The sequence below is a fragment of the Xenopus tropicalis genome, chromosome 1, assembly GCF_000004195.4.
Source record: "Xenopus tropicalis strain Nigerian chromosome 1, UCB_Xtro_10.0, whole genome shotgun sequence".
Taxonomy (NCBI): domain Eukaryota; kingdom Metazoa; phylum Chordata; class Amphibia; order Anura; family Pipidae; genus Xenopus; species Xenopus tropicalis.
Window position 1 is genome coordinate 97,833,164 of NC_030677.2, and position 20,474 is coordinate 97,853,637.

The window sequence follows — 20,474 nt, forward strand, 5'->3', positions numbered from 1 at the left end:
CACTTAAAAGGAGATGTTCCCCTTTAAACATAAATTTAGTATGTTACAGATGAACCCATTATTATTCCATTTATTTATTAAGGACTATTTAAGCCAAAATTACATTAATGTTTTCACAAAGACTGGTAGTGTCCTGTACACATTAGGATATACAACTTAATGCAAACTCATTAAAAGTAACCAGTAAGATTCTTTCCTAAGAAGTATAGTACCCAAGCCTACAACTGGCAACAAATAAAACACAGAGGTTTATTTTTACTGATAATAGAAGGTTATCTTTTACCTCTTCCTCCACTGACTGGTATTCTTTATCATCTGATGCAAGATCCAAGAGAACAGTTCCTTGGCTTACACAGTGAAATGTCAAATAAGGGTTAGTCCCTGAAACACATAAAGGGTCAGGTTAACAAAACCAGAGATGAAACGTTATAGCCTGTGTGATCATTTGAGCAGTATCTATAGCAGCTTATATTTATTTACTTTTTTCAGTGGCTTTAACATTATTTGTACTGCAATAGCTAGTAAAAGCAGTGATTGTATTTCTCTTGCGATTATCTGCACTGGTAGTTCTAACTTAAAATTATGTAACTGAAGCCAGATGATTAACATACCCGGTCCTGACTGGAAAAGAGCTGACTTCTGCTACATTGTTTAAAAAGTCAGAAATTGCAGTGCAGAAAAGGGACAGAAAAATGCAATCTCGGTTACATTTATAAAAAAAAACGTGAAACGGAACATTTTAAAGAAATGTATCATTAATGTTGCTAAGTATCATGTGTTCTTTCACTACGCAAAAATGGAAGGTTGTACCAGTCAGCAAACATGTCCAGCCACGGTTCAAAAGTATGGCAATTCAATTGATTACAACCAAAAATTGCCAACTTTACCCTATAATGACAACACCAAGAATTAGTGGAAGCGATTGGCAACATTTTTTCTGATACCCCACAGCGTTGATGCTTTGAGTATAAGAAATTTTTCCTAATGCTATAAACTGGCTTTATGCCTGCACGGATGAAATGTTCCCATTAAATGCACTCATCCAATAAACCACCTGCCTTGAGAATAAATTTGTGAACACTCTTTAAATTACCTTGTTGCCCTCCTAAGAGTCTTTCAACTCCTTTGATTAGTTTGTGACGATGGCCATAAGCGTTAATCCCAATCTCCTTCAACTCTTCATGACCCATGTCAGCCAACACGTCTAAAGTGATCTAAAAAATAAGGCAATAACAAATTACAGTTGGCAACAGATTTCATGAAAACACCAACAAATCAATGTATATTCCTTTAAGTATATACTTCTTTTAAAGCAGTGCTGTCCAACTTTGTGGTACTGAGGGCTGGAATTTTTCTGGCCTACGTGGTGGAGGGCTAATAATGGTGGTCATTTTGACCATTCCATCCCCACCCCCCCACCGCATGGAAATTGCACTGGAACTGGATTGATGGCAAGAGGGTGGGGGGCAAAATGGGCATGGATTATAAAGAAGTGTCAGTTATGGAGAGAGGATGGGGATGGAACAGGTGGAAAAAACACATATTTAAACGGAGGCAGCAGCAAAGGTCAGTAATGTTCCCCCAGCTTAGGTCTATACGTGTATATATGTGTACATTCACTGCCACTGTTTGTGTGAATGGCTTCATTGTGTAGAGATGCGAATATATGAATATGTATATCTGGCATGCAATTACCTGTACATATAGAACAGTTGGAGTAATATCAATAATTGTTCAATGGGTTTACTAGGATTACTCAGTGTGTAGAAAGACATATTCTAGGATATTTAGTATAAATAAATTTAAAGCAACTGGACTTGTTTGGTAAACATTGAAGACGTTTCACTACTCATCCGAGCAGCTTCTTCAGTTCTGCTCGGATGAGTAGTGAAACGTCTTCAGTGATTACCAAACAAGTCCAGTTGCTTTAAATTTATTTATACTAGATATACCATGACCTGGATGAATGAAAATCTTCACAGACACATATTCTAGGAATAGTACTCCCTGTGGTAAACACAATTCTTCCAAAAAATTTGAGAGCCTTTTTAAAAAAAAAAAAAAAAATATTTAGCTCATGTTTAGTAAGGAGATCATTTGGTGATTATCTGCTGCTGCCCTACATTTGACCTGTATTAATAACAATAATGCATTTGATAGACTTCCCCTTAATCTTGCTAATTCAGTAAGAAAGTTCAATCAAACCAGAGCTTATCACAAAATAAGTACTGACAGTTCAAATCAACACGAGCAGCTTGAAAAAATACACAAAATACTGATACTGACATTTGTATTTCAGGTCAAAGACTACTACAGTAGATTATGAAAAAAGAGGATGTTTCCTAGAGCAATGCTGTCCAGCTGATTTACAGTCAGATTTCTTAAGCCAAAAAACTGGTTTTGCCATTTAAACACATGGTCCATTCATGTTTCTCTGAGAACAGAAAGTCTAAAAAAAAACAGGGCAACACAGAATGTCACTATGAAGCATTTTCTCAGTTGACCTGGCCCATATTTTTCTGGAGAGAAGAGGCCTGAGAAAATCCTTCTCAAGATGTTTCCCACAAGCTTCTATTAAATGAATTTACTAAGCTAACCAGTGCATTTTTGCACAAGACCACTGAAGTATTTCACTTGTAGATTATCTTTTGAAACGTAGATTGATTGATGCCAAATAATTTATAGGCATCTACAAGCTTTCTAAATGCCTCAAATAGCTCTTTCAAACTAGGCATGATTCCACACACCAACAACAAGGAGCTGACCAAACTAAATGCCTGAGGTTTAAATAATTAGGTTGCTTCAAGAACCTCTATATCAATGCCCTTATCATTTGCGCCTAATACTAATTTTAGGTAATGAAGCTACTGATAAATGCAGGGGTTTGCTTATTTTTTCCAAATGCGAAACTTGCATTTATGCTTATTTAAATAACACAATCGACTACAAAATGCAAATTGTGTATGATATTTGCTATACTGTACTTTTGCATAAAGTAAAAGATTGCTATGGAATATACTTACTTTTTCGTGTGACTGCATGTGCATGGACAGATCTAAGTTTGTGGATATGTTTTGTATTCTACCCATAGTTGTTTTCTCTGCACTATATTTTAACAATGTTGCTTTATTTTGAAATGAAAAAAATTGTTGTTAATTTAGCAGCTGTGAAACATACTAGGTGGGTTTCTGGAATCTGTAGTTCTACAACAACTAGAAGAACACAGGTAGGCTAGACTTGAACAGGCACTTCACAAAAACAGTTCCATAAATATTTGATTGAAAACAGCAAATGGAACCAGAGAGGAACAAAGAAGAGCTTATAAAAGCTGCTGTTTCTGAGCAATAGAGCAGCTTTCTTTAATCTGGATGGTAGGCAACATCACAAATTCTCAAAAACGGCTTATAGGTTTGCTGCTGTTTTACTGGCATGTACATATGTATTTCTTTTTTTCTGCTCTATATTTTTGGAGCAAAATCATATTCATGGCGACATTTCATTAATGCCTGTTGGGAGCATCAAACCCTCATTATTATTCACTACCATAAAGAGACTAAGGCTCAGAAGCACCAGGAGCCAACAAATTCTGTCTTTCAGCATTTTATGGACACAGACATAGAATAAAAACAGAAAACATATAGCCTAGGGCTGCACAGTCATTAAGTGACCTCACAATTTCACAGTGACAATGACATACCAAATCTCTACAGAACTGAAAATGATCAACAAGGATAGCTGCCCGCCACGTGAGAAAAGAAAAAACACTATATTTAGCAAAGCTTAAAGGGCCAGTAAGACCATAAAGTGACAGAGTCATAAATTCCATCTGACCTATATAAAACTAAAACTATTGTATTCCAAAGAGCTTCTCTGCAATAAAAATGTGGGTTTAGAAGCATCTAGAAGCATGTCAATCATCTCAACTATGTTCCTGCCTTCTGTGAGATGTAGGTTTCAGACCATGTAAAATAAAATGCAAGCGTCATAAAATATAATCTATGTCAGTGCTGTCCAACTTCTGTTGTACCGAGGGCCGGAATTTTTCCGACCTACGTGGTGGAGGGCCGATAATGGAAGCCAGTTTTGGCCACTCCCCTTTTTGAAACCGCACCCACTTGAAACCACACCCATGTTATCACATGACCATACCCATATTAATGGTTATAGTACAGCAAAAACCTGCCATACTCTGCCTGCCCTACCCTGCCTGTGTGCCATACTCTGCCTGCCCTACCCTGCCTGCGTGTGCCATACTCTGCCTTCCCTACCCTGCGTGCCATACTTTCACTGTGTGTGCCATTCTTGGCTGATTTGTGCCACACTCTGCCTGCCCTACCCTACCTGCGTGTGCCATACTTTCACTGTGTGTGCCATACTTTCACTGTGTGTGCCATACTTTCACTGTGTGTGCCATACTTTCACTGTGTGTGCCATACTCGGCCTGTGTGTGCCATACTCGGCCTGTGTGTGCCATACTCGGCCTGTGTGTGCCATACTCGGCCTGTGTGTGCCATACTCGGCCTGTGTGTGCCATACTCGGCCTGTGTGTGCCATACTCGGCCTGTGTGTGCCATACTCGGCCTGTGTGTGCCATACTCGGCCTGTGTGTGCCATACTCGGCCTGTGTGTGCCATACTCGGCCTGTGTGTGCCGTGCCATACTCGGCCTGTGTGTGCCATACTCGGCCTGTGTGTGCCATACTCGGCCTGTGTGTGCCATACTCGGCCTGTGTGTGCCATACTCGGCCTGTGTGTGCCATACTCGGCCTGTGTGTGCCATACTCGGCCTGTGTGTGCCATACTCGGCCTGTGTGTGCCATACTCGGCCTGTGTGTGCCATACTCGGCCTGTGTGTGCCATACTCGGCCTGTGTGTGCCATACTCGGCCTGTGTGTGCCATACTCGGCCTGTGTGTGCCATACTCGGCCTGTGTGTGCCATACTCGGCCTGTGTGTGCCATACTCGGCCTGTGTGTGCCATACTCGGCCTGTGTGTGCCATACTCGGCCTGTGTGTGCCATACTCGGCCTGTGTGTGCCATACTCGGCCTGTGTGTGCCATACTCGGCCTGTGTGTGCCATACTCGGCCTGTGTGTGCCATACTCTGCCTGTGTGTGCCATACTCTGCCTGTGTGTGCCATACTCTGCCTGTGTGTGCCATACTCTGCCTGTGTGTGCCATACTCTGCCTGTGTGTGCCATACTCTGCCTGTGTGTGCCATACTCTGCCTTCCCTACCCTGCCTGTGTGTGCCATACTCTGTACGGCACACACATGCAGCCTACAGTGACACAATGCTGGCACTGCTCCTACAGTCTGCACAATAACTATATATTAAAAAACTTTTTAATTGAAGTACCACCTCAGTATATGTTCTTTTCGTAGTGTGCAGGGATTATTTGTGGGTTTCTACTGCTCCTGAGGTGTGAACAGGGGAACAATGTGGGCGATTACAGCCTGAGCCTGAGGTGTGAACACTGCAGGAGGTGAACAATGCAGAGATTAAAAGGTGTGAACAACACAGGGGATTACATATTTAAACAATACAGCCTGATTACAGCCTGAATCTGAGGTGAGAACCATGCAGGGGGGGCAGTTAATCTCAGTACTGATACCATTTAAAGCTTACACAAAGGTAAGCCATCAAATCAGCCAGACAGGTGGGGGGCCACACAGAGGGGGGTCGCGGGCCGCATGCGGCCCGCGGGCCGCCAGTTGGACAGCACTGATCTATGTGATTGTAGACACTTCCAGGCTGTCATTACATGCAGAAATAAATAACTGACTTGGTGATCAGAAAACCTATTCTTTTTTCAAAAGCACAACAGCCTGGAAGCCTTTACCAGAGCACAGACACCATTTCATTTTTATGGCGACAGTCTGTTTTAAGACAGACTTGGTTTCTACCTACCTGCTCTGTTTCAAAGATGTCACGTAGGTGCTCTAGACCAAGGCTTTTCAAAAACTGATTAATGTTCATGTCAAGACCTGTGACTGAGAAAGGGAAAATACAGGAATAAACATAACTTATCATTGTAGTTTGTTGTGGTCATTTCAACAATGTTATGGTATGTTTGAAATTTCAACTGGGGCTAGCCATGTGCTTCATTTCATATTGCACTAAGATGGCTGCCTACACACCAATATTACAACTTGAAAAATACATTTAAGAATAAAATTTTAAATGGTAAATTATTTTCAATGTAAACAGTGTAATTTAAAAAATAAAAAGTACACCGTAAAAATTAAGACAGAATCCCTTTAAGATTTACCTTCTCCTTCTTTTCTTTCAGTTCCTGCAGCTCCATCACCAGCATTTGATACTCCACCAACAGCAAGTTCTGCAAGAGGTCCTGTGAGATTATCAATACTACTGGCAGCAGAAAGACAAGAGGGAGTAGATGCTGGTGAGATGATAGAGGCACTGACCACTGTTGCTTGTGGTTTGAAGCAAGTAGGTAAAGCTTCTGGGGGCATTGCATCTATAAGCAATGCTCGGATATCATCCGCCTACAAAGAAAGGAAAAACAAAAACTTATTATTATTTGATTAACTTAAAAAATGTAGTGATCTACTTCAAATAGTTACTGCAGTATAGTCAAAATGTGGGTTTGTACATACTTGTTTTCACTGTCAACCTTTGCACTGTTTAAACCAAAAATAACAAAAAACATAGATATTTCTTAAATAAAACATTAGGAAAAAGTATGTTCAGATAATTCATTATTGATACAGGCAACTGACCGTAGCAAGATCCAGTGGTGTTTGGCTTTCCTGGTTCTTCATGGTAGGGTCTGCACCATGGGCTAAAAGCAGAGCACACAGCTGTGTCCTTCCTTTCTGTGCAGCTTCATGCAAAGGAGTGAACGCCCATTTATCCGTGGCATTTACACAAGTATTGTACTTGATCAACAGGGCAGCAATATCTACATGCTGAAAAAGATTAGCTCATAAATAAGTTGCTCTACACAATCAATAAAAGACAAAAAATGAATTTAATCCTGTGGAATCCTGGTTTCAACACAAAATATCAAATTAACTTCTCTCTGACAGAATAGTAATATTTGAAACCCATTTAAATGACCCCTTATTGTTTCTCTTTTTATTTTACCTTAAATAACCAATAAAGAAGAGGTAAAAAATGGTTTAGGCTGGCAATTTTTTAAGAAACCACGCAATGACGAAAGTCACTGCTCTGTTACCCTGGGACAGTGTCACGGGGCCAGAGTAAATCTTATTATGTGCTTTTAGTTACTGAGCTTAGAACTGGTGCACAATATACTGTATGAAATGAATATCTGTGACAATATAAGCGATTTTGTAAATAATAGTAACATGGCAACGCTGAAATCAGCACATTTAGCATCAAAATGTATCATCAGCTCTGTAGCATCAGCTTGTATGAGAGGCCAGACACATCTGCCTCATAATTTACAAAGACCCCCTAAGCTTAGCTTCTCGACAGCTGCTCCGAACACAATGAGCTTGTGAGCATGTGGATCATTACTGCTAGAGAGATATTGAACCTTTAGGCTGTTGCAACGAGTTCATTATATAAAATATGGCATTTCTAGCCATATTGATATTCAGGGTATAGTTCTCCTTTAACAACTACCTCAAATAGGTGCAAGAAGAGAGGGTACTTCTGTCTCATAACAATACCTAAGAAAGTAAAGTGCCTTACTGGAAACAGAAATACAATAATATTGAAATATTGAAATACTATCACCGAACATCCCTGCTTATCTGTTATATATATTTTTACATTGCACTCACAAAAGACATGCAATGAGTGAGAATGAATTAAGTGATCCTACAAGCAATGAAAGAAAAAGTGATTGTAAGAAACTTTTAAATCAGAACTGGTATTGAGAGTAATGAGTTTAGCTGAGCATTACAAAAATTGTAATTCACAGCTTTAAAAAAGGGGGCTATATCAATGTACAGTATGTTAGCTCTAGACTGTTTTGTTAAACTCTGTTGTGTGATTCTTACCCCATATGAGGCTGCGTTGTGTAAGGGAATGAGACCTCCTTTATCTTGAGCATTTACATCTGCTCCGTGTTCTAGGAGATATTCTGCAACTTCCAAGTTGTTGTAGCCAGCTGTGCAGAAAATACAAACATTTTACCAATATAAAAAGTAGTGAATGTGCAATATTAAAGATAGCATTTGACCCAATCTAAAACTAAATTAGAACAAAATCCTGCTCTTACAGTCATTAGTCTTAACTTAAAGGAACAGTAACTCCAAAAAATGAAATAGCTTTAAAGTAATAAAAATATAATGCACTGTTGCCCTGCACTGGTAAAACTGGTGTGTTTGCTACAGTAACACTACTATAATTTATATAATAAGCTGCTGTGTAGCCACGGGGGCAGCCATTCAAGCTGGAAAAAAGGAGAAAAGGCACAGGTTACATTGCAGATAACAGATAAGTTCTGTAGAGTACAATAGTGTTTTATCTGTTATCTGCTATGTGCCTGTGCCTTTTCTCCTTTGAATGGCTGCCTCCATGGCTACATAGCAGCTTATTTATATAAACTATAGTAGACTTTCTGAAGTAAACACACAACTTTTACCAGTGCAGGGCAGCAGCACATTACATTTTAGTTACTTTTATACACTTTCATTTTTTGGTGTTACTCTTCCTTTAACATTACCTGTAAACCTCTTTTAAACAGTTATCAACAGGGCATCAGTACCTTCAAGAGAATGCAAACAAATAGCACATGTAGCAGGTATTTATCAACCATATTAGAGGGGAAGGCTTTGCTGTCTGTGAAAAGTGGAGGGACATTAGACAGTTTCTGGATATCCTCTAAATAAATGGCTACCTGTATTAACACCCTACACATTTAGGGTGAAGACACACGGAGCTACTAGCAGCAGCTACTTGTCATGGCTACAAAAACAATGCTGATAATTTTCTGATAATTGTCTCTATGGGTGTCCTCACCCTAAATGCAGCAAACAGATTTTATTTAGCTTACCTGCTAAATGAAGTGGTGTTGAGTTTCGACCCTGGGTATCCCTGCAATTAATGTTTTCCTGTGTGCAAAGTTTTTGTACTCTTGCCAAACAACCTTTCTTAGCTGCATCCAGCAAGGCAGCATCTCCTCTCAACAAGTCCTGAATGTCTGTGTCACCATCTTTTACCAGATCTAAAGGCGTATTTCCATCCCTGTTTTTTTTCGTTGGGTCTGCTCCATGCTGTTGAAAAAAAGCACGCATAATCCTTTTAAATTTTACATCCGACGTAAAATGTGTGAAGGTGATATCTCTAAGGATTCTACACAGTATATCTGCATTCTGCTATGTAGCCTGAGCCTTTTCTCCTTTGAATGGCTGTCCCTGTGGCTACACAGCAGCTTATTTACATAAATCGTAGTTTCTGAAGTAAACACATCAGTTTTATCAGTGCAGGGCAACACCACATATTTAAATTACTTTAAAACACTTTATTTTTTGGTGTTACTGCTCCTTTAAAAGTGTAATACAACCCAGCCATGATATTGCATAGGGGTCCATTTGTCAAAGTCTTTTTTTTTTTTTTTTTTTAAGTGAGGGAAGTTAGCATCATATTTAGATTTACCTAAAACAGGAAAATAAGTTTAGATGTAATGTGAAAAGCTTCAGTTTTAGAAATGTTTTTGAGATCAAAAATATGGTAGAAATGATCTAAACTGAAGTTTAAAAGTAGTTTCAGAACTTAGTGGGGAGAGCCAGCAACCTTGTCTTGTACTTCTCCTAACATGTATAGGATGGGAACATCTCCCTGCTAATTTAATATAGCATTGGTGTGCTATTAAAGCGGACCTGTCACCTTAAGAAATAATTCCAAAATGTTTTCTATTGTGGTTTTCAAGCAAAATAAACTTTACTTACACTATATAAATTATTTTAATCTTAGTTTCTTCAGCCTTGGAATTCACAATTGCAGCAAGCAGGCAGGGGCCATTTTGTGGACACTGTTATCAAAGCAGGCATTGCATTCTGCCAATATCTTGTTTCTGTGCCAGTATGGGGGTACCTAATGCCCATGTCCATGCACTGGTTACAAAATTACATGGTGAGGAGGGAGGGGGAATGTGAGGAGGGCAGCAACATCTAAGAAATTCTGAATTGAAAGTGAAAGTAACTGTCTGCCACACCTCTATGCCTAAGGCATAGAGGCGGGGCAGGCAATATATGACTGACAGCTGGGATTTTTAAATGCTTTTATAATAGGTATGGATGTGGTAATAAAAAAATGATTTTGGGTTTCTTGTTTAATTTGAAAAGGGCTTTTATTATACAGCTTTTTATGTCTGGGTGACAGGTCCACTTTAAGAACTGTACTTAAAATTTGGAAACCCTCTTATATGTTAGAGTCAAACTATAGAAATGATGTGGGCAAAATAAAGAATGCCCTCAGGACCTGTATTATGAGAACCAACAGTGGAATCTGCAATTATCTTTATTAAATATTTGTATGTTATATATATTTGTTAGCATGCAAATTGCAGCTGTCATACCTAGATAAAGCCTGTTCTATCTATAATTATCAACCAAGGAATTAAAGAATTCAAGTTGGTGGCCACAATTTTAGTGAGGATCTTTATATCCACATTAAAAACTAAAATCTGTCTATAACTTGGTACACTGGAATGGTCAGCATTAGGCTTTGGGATAAATAAAAGGCTAACCTTGATTTTTTTGTAATAAGATGGAAGGGCCTAGAGCTAGATATTTTAAGCTCCTGTGCTACGATTCACGGTGTCCAGGCATTATTCACTGAAGACACACAAGGAAATACAAGGTCCTTTAAACAATACAACTTCATCCAGTCTAGGTTTTGTGCATAATGGACAAAGTACATCTAATTGTTTACAGAATTTATATGAATTATTTTTATTTTATTCCTACTTTTTGTTTTTAAATTAACTTATAGAAAGAAGCATACAGTGAGCATGTCACACATTTCAAATTTACTCTCACTGAATTCCCACTTTATAATATAGAATGTTTTGTGTGAGAATTTTTGCTGTTACTTTTTGCAGGAGCAGTGGCCAGGCCCTTTCCCCTCCCCTCATTATTCCTGGCTTCTAAAGACTGATCCTTACAGTGTCCAAAAGAACCTACTTGGGAGTTTTAAAATTGGTGAGGCAGGCTGCATGTGAAACTTCATCCCTATGTAAATTTGTAGAAATATGACAGCTTACAAATGTTGCATTTTATGGGAAAACAAACCCTATTTGTACCTAAATGGAGCACTAGCTTTTTGTTCAGAATGGGTTGGTCAATTTATTCATGCTCCCCCCATGAAGCATTTAAATATTTCTATAATAAGGTATTGCTACTAACTGAACCCAATACAAACTCGGGACAAAACACTTCTGGATGGATTATAGCTTTTATTCTTCAAAAGGTTCAGGTCCACTAAAAAATATTTTTGCTTTTGTCTCAAACCAATATGTAATATTGCAAAAAGTACTATAGTTTAGGGGGAAAAAGGTTTATTTCACTGCTTAACAATAAAAACACTTTTTATGCTGGAATTGGGCAAGAAAATCTCCATGCAAATTTCTGTTTCCTTTTTGGAAAACACAAGAAGCCTCATCTTGTTTTGAGTCAAGGATTTTGGTTATAATCTCAGGATTAGAGCCAGTATTCCAAAAGAGAGAGCAAAATCAGTTCCCCCATAGTTAAAAGTTCATTAACATTTACTATACTGCTACTAAAATACCTTGACTAAATAAAAGGAAACAAAAAGGTACAAAAACTAAAGTAAATGGAAACTGCACCTTCCTCCCTGAGCACTATGACAACAGCACTGATGAATGAACACAACATTTTTATTTTATGTAGTAAAAAGTTATATCAGGCCCTTTTATCTGGGCGCATAAAGCTCCCAGGATCAATAGACGTACATTAATGGCCCCGCAAGACATTGGGGGTTTGGCCCTCCCTCACCTACAGTATTACTATTACGCCTCACAACTATGGTTCTTGCACAGTTGGTTTAGCCAAGAGATGGACAATCCCCTTACAGTACTACTGGCTTCATGCACGGAGTCTATGGAAGCCCTGAGAAACGCCCCCTATTAAGGCTAGAGATACCCAAGGACTTCCCCCAGTTATTAAAGTCCCACAAAAAATTTGGACAATCACTAAGACTCTATTCCCCAAACTTATGCATTTGCCATCACCCCGTTCCCCACTGTGGAGGAACTCCAACTTCAAACACCTACTACTTCTCCCCGATTTTCAATACTGGCCTAAACTGGGAGTCCGTCACCTGCAAGACCTCCTAATAGAAGGTACATTCCCATCCTTTGACCAACTGAAAGGGAAACTAGGCCAGGTAAACTTAGAAATATATAGGTACCTCCAGCTACGCCATGCAATGATATCGCAATTTGGCTCCCAAGTTATTAACGTTGCAGAACTCCCCTTTGAGACAAGACTTTGGGACCCAAACCCCAAAAAGTTGGTGTCTGAAATATACAAAATGTTCCTACCAAGTCTTGGGATCCCATTTGACAAAGCTAAGCGTAAATGGGATGGTGATATCCCCCAACTCGATGACGACAAATGGGCAGAAGTAACAGATGACCTATACAGCTTCCTGATATCCACTAAGGACAAGATGGTCCAATTTAAAATAATACACAGAACATATATTACTCCAATGCGCCTAAAGGTCATGGGGAAAAACCAACACGCCTCCTGCCCAAAATGCCAAATGACAGAGGCTGGGTTCTTCCACTTAATTTGGTCCTGCCCTACAATATTTAAATATTGGACAGAGGTAACTAACTACTTAAATGAACAAATCCCCTTGCCAGGTATTTTGTCCCCAGAAGTATGTCTCCTGGGACTCATAGAAGACTTAGTCCCCCTGAATAAAACTAGAATTCTACTCAGATCACTATACTTCTATGCAAAAAAGGTGATTGCAATGAAGTGGATGAGCCCTCACCCCCCCGACCTCCACCAGTGGGTACAACTGGTCCACTCTAGACTCCCACTTATTAAGCTGACATACCTGGCTAGGGGCTGCCCAAATAAGTTCAAGAATGTATGGTCACCCTGGTTAGACGCACACTCTGGCGAGAATCTCAGGGTATAACACCATGGTGTCTGGAAATAACGTTCCTCCCTAATGTTGACTTTCTGTAACTAGATCAGGCAATGTCGACTGTACCCAATTGTCCTTGCTATCGCATACTCGTTTATGGTCATGGCAATATACACTGTATATGTGAATGTGCTTTTATGTTATGTTTGTAAAGAAAATGAAAATAAAAACCTTAAAAAAAAAAAAAAGTTATATCAGGACAGGAATAAAAACAAAAAAGGGGCCATTTAGTAATTGCACATGCAATTAGTAAAAGTGCAATTTCAGACACAGTCAAGTTTTTACCCACCGTGCAACATTTTCACCATAATTTCAGCATAACTATAGCCTCAAAGGTGAATGCAAAAGGTGGCTGCAAGTGCATCAAAATGGTTATTTCATGCGAATTGGACACAACTGCACTGAAAACTAAGCTAAAGGTTCAGTTGCTGTAATTTTTAGCATTCTAAACATCTGTGACCAATTCTTTAGGTAAAAGTTTTCTATAAAAGTTGACACAGGACACTGTAGAAAGCCAAGAGGTACCACCACCCTCAAAGAGTTCCTAGCCTGAATAGACACACTTACCACAATTTCTAAACAAAAGGTGCTCAGCACAACTATGAGTAAGGAGAAGATTTAGACACAAGCACCTTTAAGTTACAGCATTTTCCACAAGACTGCGAAAATTTTGCGCAGCTGCAAGTGCACTTGTGTCATTGTAAATAACCCCTAAAAATCCTGTCCGGATACTGCATTATTTTATTTTGAAATAAATGTTTTAATATTTTTTCATTCCATAATACTGGTGAAATACTGGTAAACAAAACTGTATTAAAAAAGTCAAAATGAAGTGGAAAAACGGTTTGTGGCCTGCGCTCGAGGAGATTAAGAACAACATGTCCTATTGGAATTAATGTAAATCGTAAGTGGTAGAACATATGCATTATATAGTTGCTCCAAGTTGCCTTCTTCGGCAGCTATATAATGAATAGGTTCTACAGCTTTTCAATTTACATTCAGTTGCATGAAAATAAAAGCAAATGTAATTTCCATAAACACAGGTTAATGTACTTTTGGCAAATCACCTGTAATCTGATTTCACAGCATAATGAACATAAGGGCTCTGGTACACGGGGAAATCAGTCCTTGAGAGGAAACTTCCGCGATTTCGGGGAAATCACGGCGCCGCGTATGCCATCCCACCGGCGATTTATATTTTTGCCGGTGGGATGGCATTTCGGGGAGATTAGTTGCCCGTGACAAGGGAGATATGTTGTGGGCAACTAATCTCCTCGTGTGCCAGAGCCCTAAAGGTCACTTTAATAGATTATAGAAAAAAGTAATAATATTCCTGATCTAGTCTCTGAAATAAAGTAAATAAGCTACCTTTAAAAGTAGTTTGCAAATTTCATATTTTCCTTTAGCGGCTGCTTCATGTAGTGGGGTAAATTTCCATAGATCTGCAACATTGACTGATGCCCCATGTCTCACAAGCAACTCTGCTACTTCGTAGTGTCCATATGAGCAGGCATTATGTAGTGGAACTAACCCGCTATTAAAAAAGAAAGCACATATAAAAATTACTACATGAATGAATAAATTTAGAATGTGGAGATCATAAGGAATAAAAAAAGAAGCTCTACATGCTCATTTAATTTGCATTTTAAAGGAGAAGGAAAGGTAAAAACTAAGTAAGCTTTATCAGAAAGGTCTATGTTAAAAAAAAAAAAAAAGTCCTCTATCAAAACACACACAGGATTTCTTGTCTCCTTTTTTGTGAACATGTTCTTCAGTATCAGACTTTCTTTTAGAGCTCCTTCAGGTTTGTGCAAGAGTATGCTCAGTTCTCTCCTCTCTCCCCCTCCTATAAGAATGCATAAAAACTCACTCCCCCCTTCCATAGAAATGTGTGATCTGAGCTTCCAACAGTTATATCTGCAGCAGGAAGCTACCAAGACCAAGCTGTCAGAGATAGCTTCTAGGGCTCTTTACTCAGGTATAGTAAAGCTTTCGGCTGAATAAATATAGCGTTCTAGGTGGTTCCAATGTGGCAAATCTATTGGCAGTAAAATGACAAAATGACAAAATGACTTTCCTTCTCCTTTAAATTATGTTACAGATACAAGCAGCTATGCTATTGGTAGAATGGTGTTTACTCATCCAAAATTTTTCCCTAATTGTGATCCAGAACGTGAACCTAGAATTTACTATGTTTGGTACAATGGATGAAAAAAAAAAAAAAAAAAAAAAATTTTTTTTTCTTTGTATTTCAATGTAATGTGCATGTTATATGTATACATCCTAGTCCTGTACAGTATAGTGTTGAGAAATACATTTGCGTTTTCTGAATGTTTAATAATGATAATAATATGTCATGGTTTACCCTTGTTGTCCTTTTACATGGTACAGTGCAGACCGAGCAGCGAAAGGCTGTACTAGCAGCAGGGAATGCACTGGCTAGGGAATACTTCCAAGTAATGACATTATTATTTGTATTTCTAAGCTGATTTTGTAGAGATGCTAACAGAAAGAGTGAAGGTGTGGAAGAAGGACAAGGAATGCAAACATTAGAACATTTTAGTTTTCCTATGCTTGAGAATTTACAGGCTAATGAGGTAATATAAACAGTTTGCACAAATAAGAATAAAAATTTGCATGTGCCAATGCTTATAGCAAACGTAACTTTTTAATTAAGAAGTTTTATTACATAAACTGCGCACTGTTGCAAACAATAACATTCGTAAACTTTCTTCCACTGACAGAAGTGGTCGCTAAACAGTTCCCGCATTCACAAAGCCCATATTAAATGTGCCCTAAGTCTTTTCATTTTAACCCAGAGGGATACTGTCATGATTTTTATGGTATGCTTTTTATTTCTAAATTACACTGCTAACATAGAAAATAATTCACTCTATCATTTTTTTCCTTAGTTGCAATATTGGTGTGTAGGTGCCATCTCAGTACATTGTGCCTGAGCTTTCAGAAGGATACAGTGCTACACATTAGAACTGCTTTCAGATAATCTATTGTTTCTCCTTCTCCAATGTAGCTGGAGAAGTCCCAAGCCAAACTTAGATTTCTTACTAGTGAATGCTATTCTGATATCTACTGGGAGCTGCTATCTTGCTACCTCCCCTTTGTTCTGCTGATCGGCTGCTGGGAGGGGGTGATATCACCCCAACTTGCAACTCAGCAGTAAAGTGTGACTGAAGTTTACCAGAGAACAGGTCACATGGCTGTGGCACCCTGGGGGAAATAAAGAATATGGCTAGCCCCATGTGAAATTTCAAAATTAAACAAAAAAATCTGTTTGTGAAATAAAAGCAGGATTCTGCTGGAGAAGCTCTATTAACTGATGCGTTTTGAAAAAAAAACATGTTTTCCCATGACAGTATTCCATTAAACATGTTTAATGTCAAGCTCGTGTGCTTCCTTAGCACCATCTACTGTATCATCCTGTATTCCAGATGTTTAACAGCACCCTACAAGAAAACCTTAAAATAAATCAATGTAAGGCTATAAATACCCTTTATCTTTGGCATGCACATCAGCACCATGATGAAGTAAATATTCGACAACAGATACACGATTATAGCCAGCTGCAAAGTGTAATGGAGTGGAATGACGTCCCTCAAGATCCCTGCAATTCACATTCTGAGAGCTGCATAGCTGCTGTTATAAAAAAAACAAGGGCAGAAGAAAATAAAAACATTAGGAAAAAAAAAAATCACATGCATGATGAAAGCTGTATTTCAAATGCTTTTTAATTAAAGTATTCAAAAACAGTGCTGTTATTTTTTCAAAGCTTTCTCCCAAGCTTTTAAGGCCTGTAGATATTTCATAAAACCAATATATTTGTCCTTTGCTGTGCAGGCAATTTGTGTTTCCTCCTGTGTTTAAAGACTGGCCACTTCGATTGACTAGATTATAGTACAAACTGACATCAAGCCTTTTAGCAATTATACACACAATATGCCACAGCTGGCACAGTATCAAAAAATGAATGCTTTTTTCTAACCTTGTACCCACTGTTTACTTTATATTTATAGCTATGCAGTACTTGTTTCATTTACACTAAATACATTAAGGGTACTGCCAAACTAGGCTGTGCCTCTGTCTGCATATAACCACAGGTCGAGAAAAAGCGTCTCTGGGTGCAAATGGACAAGTGAGTGAATGCAAGTGGATCATTAATGTGTGGCACTGGCTTAAAGGAGAAGGAAAGGTAAAAACTAAGTAAGCTTTATCAGAAAGGTCTATGTAAATACAGCCATAAGCACTCACAGAAATGTTTGAGTCTTTGCAGTTTGCTCCTCTCTACTTCCCCTCTCCCAACCGTGCTGTGTAATCTGAGCTACCAGCAGCAAGAGCTGCAGCATGGAAGCTACTAAGGGTGAAGACACACGGAGCTACTAAGTAGAAGCTATTTGTCAAAGGTATTAAACGCTATAAAATACTCTGCCATAGACAATACTGAGAATTGCCTTTGCTAAAACACATGTAGAGACAGTTATCAGTAAATGATCAGCCTTGTCTATTTCAGCAGCTGTGACAAGTAGTTGCTACTAGTAGCTGTGTGTCTTTACCCTAAGGGCTGTGACACACGGGGAGATTAGTCGCTGCACGACAAATCTTCCTTGTCGCAAGCGACTAATCTCCCCAAAATGCCATCCTACCGGCTAGAATGTAAATCGTCGGCTAGAATGTAAATCACCGGCGATTTAGATTCTAGCCGGTGGGATGGCATTTCGGGGAAATTAGTCGCCCGCAACAAAAAAAGATTTGTCGCGCGGCGACAAAACTCCCCATGTGTCACAGCCCTAAGACCAAGCTAAAATAACAGCTGCTATCTCAAACGACCAGAGAAAGCTACTAGGGCTGTTTACTCAGGTATGGTAAAGCTTTCTGAAGAATAACTATAGCATTTTAGCACTATTATGGCTAATCTATTGACAGTAAAATGTCAAAATGCCTTTCCTTCTTCTTTACGCTTTCAGATGTCCTGTTCAGAGCCATTTCCAATTACTGAGCACTGTAAATATATTAGACAATCACTGAATTCCCTAACAAGACACCTTTATACATTCCTACATTTATGGTTAACTTGCATTATACACATTGGACTAAACAAAAAGGTAAAATAACTGAAGGTGTAAAAGGCAATCAGGAGCCCAATAAATTTACTGAGAGCCAAAAATATTTTTGTATTGAGGCCCTACAGTGTGTTTTCCGGCCACTGCTCTAACCAAATATGTATTCAATTGAGGCAAAAATAAAAAAGAGAGGCAGTGTTTAAAATACACTCAACAGTGCAGCACCTACTCAAAACACATAGAGAAGGCTACAAGTAGGCCCCCTACTAAAAAGGCTTTAGGGGACCAATGCAGTTTAAATATATTCCAAATAAAACGGTGAACTCCACACTTTAGACACAACTAAGCAGAATAACTAAATTTACATCATACCTTCACAGTGTCCAAGTCGCCTGCTTTCGATGCTTCTAGCAGCCGATAATCTACATCAGAAGTGCGAACAGGAGTACTTTCTACTTTAAAAACAAGTGAAAATATAATTATATTTGAGATTTAGCTTGTGTAAAATTTCCTCAAGGCAATTTATAGTTTTAAGAACAATTAAAACAATATACTAAAACGTCATCTGATTGGCCAAATTAACAGTGATCATAATCACAATGTGCACATAATTAACTTTACTTTGCCTCTATTTTTGCTGATGATAGTAATTTGTAAATGCTGCCATTTCGCAAAGCTATATGACTGAATAGGAAAATAGGGCAGCAAACTGGCAAAAGAGGTTCAATGTTTTAAGATTAGGAACTTTGGTAGAAATAATAAAAGGGAGTTGTACACTAAATGGTAGTGTGTTGGGAGCATTCTTAATTGACAAGTATCGGGGGATTTTTGTGGATAACAAGCTGTGTAACTCTAGTCAGTGTCATTCTGTGGATACTACAGTAAATAAAAGTAGTGTCTTGCATAAAAGGGCATTGACTCAAGGGATAAAAACATAAATTTGCCTTTTTATAGGTCTCTGGTATGGCCTCATCTCGAGCATGCAGTGCAGCAGTTTTGGGCTCCAGTCCTTAAGAAAGATATTAATAGGCTGGAGAAAGTGCAGAGATGTGCAACTAGACTGGTAAAAGGGATTGAGGATTTAAACTATGAGGGTAGACTGTCAAGGTTGGGGTTGTTTTCTCTGAAGAAAAGCCACATATGAAGAGGGATGATTACTCTTTACAAGTACATTAGAGGCAGATGGCAGATTCTATGGCAGATGATTTCTTTAACAAGCATAATATCAAAGGCTACTGTGGTTCCAAAATCTACGATTAGTTAATGCAAATGTACAGACAGATCAGTATAAGTGTGTATATATGTGCACTGGGGATAGCTTTGAGGGGTTGAGCTTGACCAGTGTTCAACTGGGGTGCCAAGGGCCCACCAGAAAACTTAAGACCTTAGGTCCACTCTCCAGACCAACTTTCCCTGTTCAATCTCTTTCTTTAATTTCTTAATGATATTTTTACATACTATTATCTATAATTTCCTCTATTTTTTCTGTTTCTTCTCATATATAATTGAGTAATGGCCATGGTGGAAGCATACAAGGCATATGCTTAGGTGAACAGGAGGACCCAATGACACCTGGGTCCACCGGGAGTTTTCCTGGTATCCTGGTGGGCCAGTACGACACTGAACTTGAAAGACTTTGGTCTTTTTCAACCCAACTTAACTATGTAACTATGAATACATAATGTATACTTTGTTACCACAAATCCCCCCAGTTTCCCCTCTTCTTTCAAACAGGCCTGTGTCAAGCCCATCCTTAAAAAGGCCACGCTGGACCCGTCCTGTCTCTCTAACTACCGTCCTGTCTCGCTTTTACCGCTTGCCTCCAAAATCTTAGAGCGCATTGTCTTCTCCCGTATAACTAACTTCCTTAATGCACATAATTTACTGGACCCGCTGCAATCTGGCTTTCGGCCTGCGCACTCTACTGAGACAGCGTTGTGCAGAGTTACGAATGATCTTTAGGTTGCCAAAGCCAGTGGTCACTTTTCTGTACTAATCCTCCTAGATCTATCGGCTGCATTTGATACGGTTGACCACTCCCTCCTAATGCAAATTCTGCATTCGATTGGTCTCCGTAGTCAGGCTGCATCCTGGATCTCTTCCTACCTCTCTAACCGTTCATTCACTGTCTCCTATGCTAACAAAATCTCATCTCCAGTTCCTCTTAATGTGGGGGTACCCCAAGGCTCTGTACTTAGGGCCATTGTTGTTCTCCCTTTACACGCTGTCTTTGGGAGATCTTATCCGTTCATTTGGTTTTAAATATCACCTGTATGCTG

General features: G+C 39.0%; 1 protein-coding gene across 4 annotated transcripts in view; it reads right to left on the reverse strand.

Moving 5' to 3' along the window:
* Positions 1-20,474, reverse strand: part of tnks (tankyrase, TRF1-interacting ankyrin-related ADP-ribose polymerase) — a 109,789-nt gene that overhangs the window by 7,870 nt on the left and 81,445 nt on the right. For 2 of the 4 annotated variants that reach the window (XM_004911036.4, XM_004911033.4), the window contains 10 exons: positions 18,568-18,650; positions 16,629-16,774; positions 14,489-14,654; positions 8,991-9,210; positions 7,993-8,102; positions 6,742-6,930; positions 6,270-6,507; positions 5,909-5,991; positions 1,094-1,214; positions 284-381 (listed from right to left, as the gene is read on the reverse strand). In XM_004911036.4, coding sequence (XP_004911093.1) covers positions 284-381; positions 1,094-1,214; positions 5,909-5,991; positions 6,270-6,507; positions 6,742-6,930; positions 7,993-8,102; positions 8,991-9,210; positions 14,489-14,654; positions 16,629-16,774; positions 18,568-18,650 — 1,454 coding nt within the window. The remainder of the gene's footprint in view (positions 1-283; positions 382-1,093; positions 1,215-5,908; positions 5,992-6,269; positions 6,508-6,741; positions 6,931-7,992; positions 8,103-8,990; positions 9,211-14,488; positions 14,655-16,628; positions 16,775-18,567; positions 18,651-20,474) is intronic. The other 2 variants (XM_004911034.4, XM_002939256.4) reach the window with 2 other exon arrangements.